We start from the raw sequence: 12,207 nt of genomic DNA on the forward strand, positions 1-12,207 counted from the left end.
TGTGGCGCCATATTTGATGAGGAAATAGGGCACTACTATATCTTAATCCAGATATAGTTCTTAGAAACGGAACCAAGAAAATTAATGTTTTTCTCACACAAAAAGTATTAAATAAGAGTAATTTTAGATACAACTATAAGATATAATCCATTCGAGAAGTTGTGATAAGGACAACACTACCACAATTACACCGACAGCCCCTGCTGCTACACATATTGGACCAACTACTAGAGCTCACGCACGTCAATTAAAATACCAGGTACTTTCATTTCTTGGTAATGATTCTAATATTCGTGATAATTTGATCCTGTCTAAGTTGGATACATTTGCTTTGCTTACAAATGAAGGGCCTAGCATGGACAAGAAGGACGAACATTGGAGTATGATCAAGCGTGGAGATGAAGGCGCGCATGAAGGGAACAAGAACGGAGTTTCTAGTGGAGTTTTCAGCCCTTTGAAGCCACCATGATGACATATAAAGACATGGACGGAATATACAAGATAGCGTTTCATAAATTTTGTCCATAGTTTATTTTAGGTGTTGCACCATCCTATTTTTTGGGCCAGGCCCATGTATTTTTAAAATACACTTAATAGGTTATTTTTAGAGTCCGTATTAATAGGGAAAACGACTTGGATAGAATTAGGCCCACCTTGACAAGGGTGGACGAAATTCCCTTCTGTCTCACTATAAATACAGCCCTTAGGGCATCGTATTAGACTTGGATTTTGCTTAAACAGAGTTTTGACATAGCTGCAACTCGCATCCAGTGTTTGTGTTCAACGACCAGGCTAAGATGTCACAGAACCCCACTTTGATTAATAAAGTTTTCCTCTTAAATTCGCAATATTCATATTGCAATCTTAGTTTCTTACTTGTTCTTCGTTTGTCTACAGGAAATAGACTCTCGTGGTCAGGTTGATCGTGCTCCGGCATGGTCAATAACCTCTCGGAGTTGGTTTAGCGATTGTTAAAGCGCGATGCCTTCATATGTTCGTAATCGGATCGTCAAAGTCTAGTCCACCGAAAATGATAGGTACCATCTCATCGAAAAACGGGGCACCTTCGCCTCTATCAAGTTGTATATAAACGCACATTTATGTATATAATATAGCTTAGGATATAGTGCATTGGGAGTGCCCTAAGGAAGTTCTGCCCCTACTTGTTGTGGTGCAATGCACAGTCTAATCCTTGGACTGAGTGCCAGTATGTTGCATTTCACTTGCGTGCGTGTTTTCATAGTATCGAGAGTCTCGTGATCCTTGGGAGATAGGATGAATCTTGGGTTTTCTTTTGAGTGAGCTCCGCCTAGATGTAGTGTGTTTCAGTTAGGCGTGTACACGCATGTGTGCGGCATTGTCATATATGAAGTAATCTACAAAGATATATAAGTATCACACATTCACTCTTTATTCTGAAAAACAAAACACGTTCACACTCCTAGATAATATAATTTTCCCAATAAGCGCAGTGGTGGTATAATTTTTGTAGACATATAGGGTACATGATCCCCGCCATTCAATCTGCATCCAAAGGCTCAAAGTGATAGAGGTGGTGTGGCTTGCTCGGAGGAGGGGAAATTAACATTGGTTGAGGTTAGCGTGGATAACTCACTCATTTGGTTATATATGCAATTCCAAAGTACTAATTAGTTTTATTTGCTAAAGTACCAATTGATTTTACTTGCTAATTCTACGCTCACACCAAGTCAAAACATTGGTACAAGCGTACCTAGCTCGCCATCACTACCCCATCTCAAGACACAGGTGAACATGCAAATAGTTGATGGATCAAATCATCTTGCAGTCTTCCCTAGAACTGGACCCCTATTATCCCCATAGAAAACATCAAATCAAACACACGAACCAGCAAATTGCGTGGTGAGAAATGGCTAAGTCCAAGGTTGGAGTTGGATGACCCTTGAAGCTAGGGGAGGAGCCATGCATGGAGATGGCAATTGCTGTACTTGCTGGTCCCTGGCCAAGTAAAAGANNNNATTAGACCCTCCCGTTGGCCCTGGTGACAACTGTCAATTGTCATGTAAGATTAATTACTGCCTTAGTTAATTAGTTACAAGATAATTATCACCACCACCAATGGGTTAGGACCACAGAGATTAAGTAGAGTTAATTCTGCATAGTTCGTGTGCTGATCTCCCTCACTTTCTGCATGGCACATGCACTTTGTTCCCTACACATAGATGGACATGCCTCTGCCATTGCGCCACCCCAGACTAGTTGGCACTGTACTTTTTTGGCAAAGTTGGCAGTGTGTACTTGTGGTATGATTTGTTGAAGGCTTTGCCTACCCTTTTTCTTGAAGGCTTTTGTGCCTTTCCTGTATCTATTATACTTCAATTCAGAAAGAAGTTTACAAATTCAACCTTTTGAGCGTTTCACGTGAATGGGTGATTATAGTATATGTATCTGAACTTTATGTACGATTTTTGTCTACAACATACTGATTGTCACAAGCTGTCCATATTGGTACGGTCTTCACTTTTTTTCAGAAGTTTTGGTATAGATCGATATACAATGACATAAACCACATCTTCATGGGGTGGTGGTACAAGTCCTGATCCTCACATTTACACACACATGCGATGCGCCACTAGGATTTACGAACCCCTCATCATCCCTGTAATTGCAAAGAAGAGAAGTCTTACCCCCTCATGTTTAGGTAAAACACAAGTACAAGTAGGAGGCAAAAAATGACCCTAGACGGCTAGACCCTAGTCGGGCCATTGGCCGGTGGCCACCCTTTCCACATTAGGGCTGGGCCGGCTCCCCATGTCCTGCATGCCTCCTCCACAGTCCACACACCAACTCAGCCCTCCACATGCACGTACGGTGATGGTGAGACATACCATGCTACCCAAATCATCACCACTTACGTCTGTACCCTCCTTGTGTGTGTATATATTCTTCTCCTCTTTACACCTGTTGCACAGACACTACTACACTACCCGGCCAGCTCTCAGTACTCAGTTACATGCACTGCACTTCCTCTCACTCGGATCTCTTCTTCGGTTCTTCTCCTTCCTCCGGCCGCCGACATGGTAGGCAGCAAGACGCACCACCATGCCTCCTCTTCCCTCCTGCCGGAGGAGCTCAACCTCCTGCAGAAGGCCAGGTGCTCCCCTGACGACGGCAACGGCGTCGTCCATAATAATAATGGTGGAGGAGGAGGACGGGGCGCGCTGGGGCAGTGGAAGTGCCGGCTGCTGGACTCCCTCCGGCCCCGGCGCCCGCGCTGCGTCGTGTGCCTCCAGGTGCAGCACGTGACGGGCATGCCCCCGGCCGCGGAGGGGCGCGGCGTGGTGGTCGGGTGGAGGAGCAAGGGCGGCGAGGGCGAGCACACGGCGCCTGCGCGGGTGTCACGCGGCGGCGCGGCCGCGTTCGACGAGGTGTTCCTGCACTACTTCACCGCCGGCGGCTCCACGCTGCGGAGCTTCACCGTGTGGGCGGTGCTCGTGGATGAGGACTCGGCTCCTGGGGGCGGGGACATCGGCGCGTTCCCGGTGGACCTCGCCGAGGCCGCCGCGGCCGAGAGCTCACACCCGCAGTTCGGCGGCAAGGCGCTCAGCTTCCCGCTGGGCGGGGCTGCCGCCGGCGCCGTGCTCACGGTGAGCGTCTACTGCAGAGTGATGGAGCAGGAGGAGATCCATGGCGCCAACGGTACGTTAACGGATGCATGCATGTGCGAAATAAACTCTAAACGTTTGCATCGAGATCCAGTCATCCAACGGTACGTTCACGGCTGGACATCTAGATGTGAGATCACTAAAAATCAGTACTAGCAATCTTCTACTATTGACCTACTAGCTAGCTAGCTTGTAGCCTCCATCGGAGAAGTAAAGAAACCCTAGGTAGCGTCCTCACTCATCGCTGCTTGATGTGACCTGTTAATTTAGCCGAGCACTTGCATTTAAATTGTACCAAGTGTATGCCGTGCACGTTTAACATGGATCGGTACGTGGCAGGCAATGCGAGGGAGAGGAAGAACAAGGGAAAGAGCGCGTCGTACGCGTCGTGCCTGCCGGACCTGAGCTGCCTCCGGACCCGGCCGTCGGCGGCGGGGGCGGCGACGGGGGCGCCGCGGCGGGCGACGTCGCTGCGGTCAGAGCGGGGCGGGTTCATCACGATCGAGAACTCGGTGGCGGAGATGGAGGAGGAGGAGGGGTTCATCACGATGGAGAAGGGCACGGTGTCGTCGCGGTCGCGGCGGGCGGCGCTGGCGCTGGAGGCGCTGGCCGCGGAGGAGGAGGCGGAGGACGAGAAGCCGTGCCTGTTCATGGAGCTGTCGTCGTCGTCCGGGGAGGCGTCGGCGCTGGAGGTGGAGGGGGTGGAGGAGGAGTTCCTGGCGATGCTGGAGGACAAGTACTGGGCGGAGATGGCGCGGAGCAAGGAGATCGAGAAGGGGCTGAGCGTGAGCCTGGACGCCGGGCTGGACCTGGGGCTGGACCTGGACACGCTGATCCGGGACGCGGAGACGGAGCTGGCCCGGGCGGAGCAGGCGTGGAGGAGCAAGGTCGGCGCCGCCATCGTCGAGGAGGAGGAGTACAAGGAGCTGCTCCGTCGGTGGGGCAGCGGCGCCGCCAGGGACCGGGACCGGGAGCACCTCGCCACCTCCAACTCCGGCTGCTCCTGGGGCTTCGGCTTCGGCAGCCCCATCTAGTGCAGCCAACTGAACATCATATATACTTACTATATATCGTCACATCACCCATGTAATCCATGCATGCATGCATTGGGTCATTGAGCCTAAGTAAAAGTAGTGTGTTAAATATTAGTAGTACGATTTGCTTTTGTAATATTGCAAAGAGGAAAGGAACACGAACCAATCAGAAGGCTGCTCCTGTCTTGGTTCATGCGACTGAGCACGGCGCAAACCTGGCAATACCGAGACGCCTTGTGGTTTTTGCATGTATAGTGCTGCATCCTTGGGAGCAAAGCAAAGCAAAGCGAGAGCAACTAGCCCTTGGCCGCATGTACGGCCGCATACGAGGCGACCGGCCCGGCGCAAAGGAATGTCTCGAATGAATGATGGCAAACAGTCGGGTGAAGCGGAGTGAGAGCATGGGGATCGGCGACCAGGGAGGGCGGCCGGTCCCCACAGCCACCTTGCAGCACGGCCTCATTTCATGCCTCCTCATGTACTAAATTACACAGAAATGCCCACAGTTTCCATCATCGGCCTGGTACTGATGGTCTGCAGGCCCCAACTAAATAATCGTGGCCGAGTGTGAGGCGAAGCAGAATAGTATTCATTCGGGTGAATTCCAAACCAGCCAGGGGTTTTTTATATGGTGTGAAAAGTCGAACACAGAGAGGAAGGGAGGGGGTATGGAATTATGACATTGCATCCTACCTAACTAGGATTATACAGGTGTTACAGATGATGAAATTCAGAGAGAAGGACGGAACTGGTTCCAAAAATATGAAAGCCAACTTATAGTAGTGATGGCCCCCTACGCTAAAGAGCTGGCTAAAGGAATTGTTTTTGTGTACAGGTACAACAAAAAATAAGCAATCTACCTTGCCCTGGCCCTGGATCTTCCAAAACCTGCAGGGCCCGCCCGCCATCCGCCGAGGGTCTATTTTGGAATGGTGATGTGATTTTCCAGATCCCATACCACAATCTTGCCGTCCAGCCCTACATCCACGAGGCACAGACAGTATTAAAGGGGTGTCAACACAACACATCCTTCAGACAGAAAAAACTGGAATGGGCTAGGAGAGGTCAGTTAGTCTTGTTTCAACCTGATGTGCTGAACCGTTTGACAATACTCTCGCTCCCTTTTCTCAACGGCACGATGCAACTGAGGATACAGAAGACCAGAATTATATATCAGAGACAAAAGAGCGGCACTAGAACGGCAAAATGGTGGAAACAGATGGAAGCAGGGAAGTACGTTATGCAGTTCTCATGAGCGCCGCCTCGAGGCTTCGATGGTTCGACAGTGTCGCTGCTCGACCCTTGCCTCGATTGGCCGTACAACTTTCCAAGGGCCTCTGAGAGCTGAAACATAATATATTCATTTAGTATTAGCCCCATGCCTCCTTTTAACAAAGATGTTAGCATAGCTCTAACGTTAGCTACAAGAAATGTTTCTTTCTTCCACACAGTCTTTACAACTTCAGCGTCTGTAGCCATAAAATTGCAGCAGATCATACGCATGAAATAGTTTATCCTATATTATAGCAGGCACCAACTCACGGTATATAGTTCTACAAAAGCATCGGAAAACTGACAATTTACTTCCATCATTAAAAATCAGCAGCATACAAAAGTCAGACGAGACCATAGCAAGTCATTTGTTCGTACTTGTGTTAGAACAGTGCCAAAATCAGAGTCAGACCAGCAACCGTGTGCAGCACTGCAGTGTGCCCATTTCACTCAAGTTACTGTTCCTTAACAAAATCTAGGGGGGCTCGAAATGTTTGACATCCAAGTAGAAGGACCATGGATCAGATTGTTCATGCAAAGGAAACCCAACTTTAGATAACTAACCAGACACCATCTCAGAAGATCTCACACTCATGCACACATAAAATCGCATATAGCCTACAGCAAATTTAACCTGTACTCAACCATTCAGGAAGCAGTTCACCCTACTTCTACAGATGCAAACAGAACAATCTCATGAACAAGGGATAAATAGCAAACACATATAACAACATACAGCAGAGAGGCCTGATAAGCATAAGAGGCACCTGCGAGGCTTTTGAAGTTGATGGAGTAACTTTCCTTTCATCCAAATATCTGACAAAACTCCTATAGGATACAAATATGTAAATACATATTGTCAAAAAGAACATGTCCATGAGAGAAAAACTTTAAGACCTGGGTATCAAGAGCTACTAGCAAACCCTGAACTTTAATTAGTGTCATTTGTCAAAGATTGAAATGGAATATTTTTTCCTAGGTACAATGAGACCGTAAGAATTAGCAAGCTGAAGGTGCCTCAAAATGAAGTTAACAGTTGACATGGTTTTTACAGGAAGCAATGGCCACTTCAAAGCACTGCTAGAATGAAGAGAAAGTGCAGCTAATTTAACAAAACAGTTGCTATGCACAATTTTCTTACCAAAGTCCAGTCTCATCTGCAGCAAAGATCAAAGGATTGCAGTCAAATCCAACACCAATCGCCATCTTTTCAGAAACAAAAAGAATCTGAAATTTGGAAGAGTTCACTCAATTAATGAAATGTGGAGATCACCACATGCAACTAAACAATAGCAAAAGGGAAAATGCTGACCCACATCACGGAGAGGCAGATCACGCAGTGCCAAATTTTGCACAGCAGGAGACCCTTCAACGTCATCAACGAAATAAATCATGGAACTGTGCCCTGGAAATAACACAACAAGAATCAATTCAGTGTCTGCAAAAGTTTGCATGGAATCTGCAGCTACTTAGATACTTTGCATGGATAGACCAAAGGGCCAATAGTCTCACAAAGGAACCCAAATTCAGTTAGGAGAAAGTTAAAAATAGAACATCAAGAAACCAATAATAATCTCATTAGCCTAAAATGATTAGGACAAACCTTAATTATGAAGAGACCTATTAATAAAATTTTGGAAGTTCAAATACCACAATGGAAGAGGTTCACTAATTACAAGAATAAGATTGTGAAAACCCTTGGCAGGTAATTATGTTGAGTTCGTAAACAATTTGTGCCTAGATGGCTGCTGAGAAGTAATGCAAATCAGTGGCACCCATATAAACAAGAAGCTAGGTGGAAAAACCTGCATAGGCCAATGTTTTTCCACTTGGCGACCACCTTACACCAAATGCCCATGTAGGTGATAGATCAAGTTGAGCAATTTGCTGCATCCAAATAGGAGAAAATGTTACAAGCACGACTAGCAACTTAACAAGAAAGAACACAGATTAATAAGACACTGCAAGCATAGTCCTGTGGAACATTCTGAACCATATTGATCTGGATTCTTAGCCTCCCAAGAATAGAAGAGTTGGGGAAGTATTTAATATAAAAAATGCCACCACATGGTTGAAAACAAACTTTGTGAATCAGCAGATTATTTCTTATTTTTAGCCGTAGATGGGGTGCAAAGTGCTAACAAAGTTGATAGGAGGTTACTATTGGCAAAAGCCATGCACGTTCAATTGCATGCCATTAGTCTATAAGGCGAATAAAGAAATTGGCAAGCAGATTTGGTACGTGAGATGTATACTTGCTAAGGAACAGCATATTATGAACTAACGGATCAATGAATAGCAAATACCTCTCCGAATTTCCAATCCACTGAGGCACCTGCGTGTGGTCCCCTAATCAGAAAGAGAGAAAGCATGAGACAGCTAAAGCATTTGGAATGTGTACTGACTGTGTTAATGGCAAGGTTTTCAGTTCAAAAATAATGGCAAGGTCCACCTTGTATCTACACCCTTGATGATAGTGGAGAACACTCTGCATTTACCATCAGTAGAAGTTGTTGCAAGATGTATCTGAAATTAGATGAAAGCAGAGAAACCAACATTACGTCCAATAAACGGGTCGTGCATATACATGGCGTCTACACCAAACAAAATCACATCAAATAAGTTCATCCAATCATCTGATGCGAATAGGAGGTATGCTACTAGCCAGTGGCAGACAACAGCACAAATTAACTGGGGTACAGTCAGATAAGGGCACCTTTACTTTACTCTTTTATGTTGCATTTCTCATTATAGAGGGGCAAACCGCATATGATCTTTTTCACTACTCCCAATAGATAAAGAACAAAAATATAATGAATGCACCCCCTAGATAATTGTCCCTTATGTTTCCCTACTGATGATTATGCTCAAATTACTTCAAGGAGAGGCATGATATTATGCTCACATTGTTTGGATGCCACGCGATACTAGTAACAGAAGATTCATGCTTCTTCCTAATAACCTTGCTAATCCACCTGTACCATAAGAGAAAATCAAAGTAGTTCAAAGAACGCACATCAAGAGTGACACATCAACTTCAATAATTGCCTGAACAGAAGAAAACACTCATCAATTAGTGCAGTGGGCATAACTAATTGAAAAACAAGTTAATCAAAACAGGTACACGACTAGTGGAAGTGGCAGCGACCAATACCAGTTATTCTCTTGTTCATAGTAGCAAATGGATACAGACTTAGCACCACTTCCCACAGCAAACTTATTTTCTGCAAACAACAGAAACTTTTAGAAAGGAGTTTAAAGTGTGAGGCATTGTTTGTAAGGCGGCCTAAGGTGAGCACCAACCGGCAACTGCCCTGACGCCTAAGCACCTAATGTGGACGCCTAAGCGCTTAAAGCCGGCATAATTGCAAGGTGCTGGCAGGGCACCTTACCGCCTAAGCATCCAAGGCGGGACGCCTTATAAACAATGGTGTGAGGAATATCCAGCTACATATGTTTCACTTATGGTTCATTGCTAAATAGTTCATGTGCAGCTATGTTCTACCATGGGAGACAAGTTTTCATAACCAACTAAGGAACATAAGTACAAAAAATAGATTGCATGAAACAAACAATGGGAAACAATATCTACTTGGAGAATTTGATCATTCAGCAACGAAATAGATACTCCTAATGCATTCGGGATAGATGTATGAAGGCAGGCTATTGGCAGAACCTTTTGGACTCCACTGGACACATAGAGCTGCACGGTTTAGCTTGAGAATAACAAGCGTAGGTACCCAATCTTGTCCTTCTTGTGTCCAAACATATCTGCAGGTAAATAAAGGAATATAAGGAAACAGATATAATTATCTTCTTTGGACTAAAAAACAGACTATTTACTTGCACATTAGAAATTATGACCAAACACTTACGAATTTCTATCATGTGAAACAGTCACAATTTTGTTGGAAGATCTACTCCAGTCTATTCCAGACACTATCTGATCATGCTACAAGATATAACAATAAAAATAAAGATGTTAATGTAATACACTTATAAACTAGCAAATGGAAATGTTCAATGGAGAAGAAAGAGACAGCTCAAGTGCAGATACTACTGCACATGCAAGAAAGAAAATAAGGAAAGTCTACCTTTGCAAGAACATGAAGTTTCTCCCACTTGTCTGTGAAAAACTTATAAATGTGTACTTCTGTGGTATTTGGACAGAAGGCAATCACTGAAAGAGAGAAATGGTTCCGAGTCAAGTTAACTGATAAGAGGGCAAGGGGCCTGCATTTATAAATGAAAATGACAACAGTAGTGCAATAGAAGGCAGCGATTGAGATTTTGTCATTACAGGCAGATTGTATGATCTACTGCTGTATTTTTTTTCCCATAAACAATTCAAGGGACAACATGTAAACACAGCAGCTAGCTAGTGGCAGAAAGGCATATCTGAAGACTATTTTCAGGAGCACATGAGGTCATGATAGGCAACAGAATTATGGCGAGGCAATACGCGCGTCGGTTTAATTCACAGAAAACGCCCATTTCATTTGGTCAGCTCTCAGATTTCGTTCTAAATACCCAAATTCAGTCATGGATGCACACACCTGTGAGAAGGTGGCCAACATGAATATCCAAACCACCTGGGACTGATCCATCATCCATGTCACCTATGCTACCTCAATACAGTAACAAGCCATTTTTACTACATAGCACCAACCAACAGCCCATAAATAAATCATGAAACGCTCACCATTCACCAGCGAGAAATGATATGCATGGTGCCTCACAGATGTGAGAGGGGTTTCAAACATGAAAAAACTAAATCACCTGTGACTGATTGATTGAATGTACCATCCGAATATGGTATCGCCGAGAGCACCGCAAGAGGGCATTTACCTGGCACCAACCGACAGCCCATAAATCACGAAACGCTCACCATGCCAGGGTCGCACGAAAGCGGAAACCAGCGGACCACCTACTGGCTATTCCACGACATAAATAATCATTCGACATGGGATGATTGGGAAACGGCGATCCGCGAGCCCGCCCGAAACCCTAGGAATCCGCCCTGAACCCGACGCATACGGGCTACGGCTACCGATCGGGCGCGGCCGCGGGTTATCCTACAGGGCTAGGACGGGCGCGGCGAACGGGGGGGCGAATCGAACGGGCGTGAGATCTAGAGCGTAGGGGCGGGGGGAGAGAGGGGAGGGTGCGGGAGGAGGGGGAGGAGAGGGCGTTACTGGAGTGGTCGGGGCTCCAGGCGTGGCAGGTGATGCACTCGGCGAACTGGTGGATCGCCTGCGCGGCCATCGGGGGAGGGCGCGCCGGAGGGGAGCCCCGCGGCGCGGCGCGGCGGGGGCGGGGACGGGGGCGGAAATTGTCAATGGAGGTAGGGGGCCTGGCCTTGCGGGCGAAGGGAGCGGGGAGGGGAAGGCAGGGCAGGTACCACTACACTGCCACCACTGCGCTACAGCGCCATCACTTTCACTAGGCCGTCGAAGCGGGTGGTGGTGCGAGTAGGATGGGCCAGCCGGTCCAGCGGTCGATGAGATGGATGCCCGCACGCGCGCCCACGGTCGGACGGCCCGCCCGCCAGGCCCACGCCACCGACCACGGGTCCCACTTGTCAGCCACCGGCCTTGGGTCCCCTTGTCACTTGTCGCTCCTTTTTTTTTTTTGCGGGTGTCACTTGTCGCTCCTTGTTCAAAAACATAAATAAATGTCTATGGTGTAACAAAAAATTTCACTTTGAATCCCAAGGAAGAAAAACATATTGTATGAATATCTTGAGTTTCTAAGCTCTCAGAAAATAATGGCATGTGGTGCATTGCGATGCTTTAGGACGCACTCTTGGGCCCATTTGTAAGCAGTTGGTTCATTGCATCTGTTCAGACGATTGTTTACCAGGTTTGGGTCGGCCCACATTGGACAAAGTGCACGGAATCGTGTTGCTTGCTCAAGCCACGTTGTGTCTCAAGGGATCATGCGTCCTTCCAACCGCTTGGGGGTCCGTGAAGAGAAAGGAAATAGCTTCGCATGGAAGGTGGAAATTAGAGCCGCTGATGTTGTCTTCCTCTTCTGTCGCACCAGCGATTCCAACCGGAGGTCGTGCAGAGTGACGGTTTGAGGGGTGTTCGGGGGATAGGATCGCGCGATGTGAGCTATGGGTGCAGCTGCACGGTCGACGCCTGGGAGCATGTAGTGTGAGGGTGTATCCACATCCTTGTGTGGTAGCCTGAAATGTGAGTGTGATACTCTTACTGACAAGCATCTCTATCTCTATCTCTCCCTATCTCTCTCTC

The 12,207-nt window shown here is 46.8% G+C and overlaps 1 protein-coding gene across 1 annotated transcript; it reads right to left on the reverse strand.

The window, feature by feature from the left end:
- Window positions 1-5,276: 5,276 nt before the first annotated feature.
- On the reverse strand, window positions 5,277-11,344 carry LOC123128993 (actin-related protein 2/3 complex subunit 1B-like). The gene is made up of 15 exons (XM_044549120.1): window positions 11,146-11,344; window positions 10,045-10,130; window positions 9,826-9,902; window positions 9,627-9,721; window positions 9,105-9,174; window positions 8,856-8,925; window positions 8,403-8,476; window positions 8,257-8,299; window positions 7,756-7,837; window positions 7,267-7,355; window positions 7,092-7,177; window positions 6,718-6,778; window positions 5,916-6,022; window positions 5,764-5,822; window positions 5,277-5,656 (listed from the first exon to the last, which is right to left on the reverse strand). Exons 1-15 carry the CDS (start codon window positions 11,213-11,215, stop codon window positions 5,598-5,600), a joined length of 1,128 nt encoding a protein of 375 aa, XP_044405055.1. The 5' UTR covers window positions 11,216-11,344; the 3' UTR covers window positions 5,277-5,597.
- Window positions 11,345-12,207: the final 863 nt, after the last annotated feature.

This window comes from Triticum aestivum, chromosome 6A, assembly GCF_018294505.1.
Source record: "Triticum aestivum cultivar Chinese Spring chromosome 6A, IWGSC CS RefSeq v2.1, whole genome shotgun sequence".
Classification (NCBI taxonomy): domain Eukaryota; kingdom Viridiplantae; phylum Streptophyta; class Magnoliopsida; order Poales; family Poaceae; genus Triticum; species Triticum aestivum.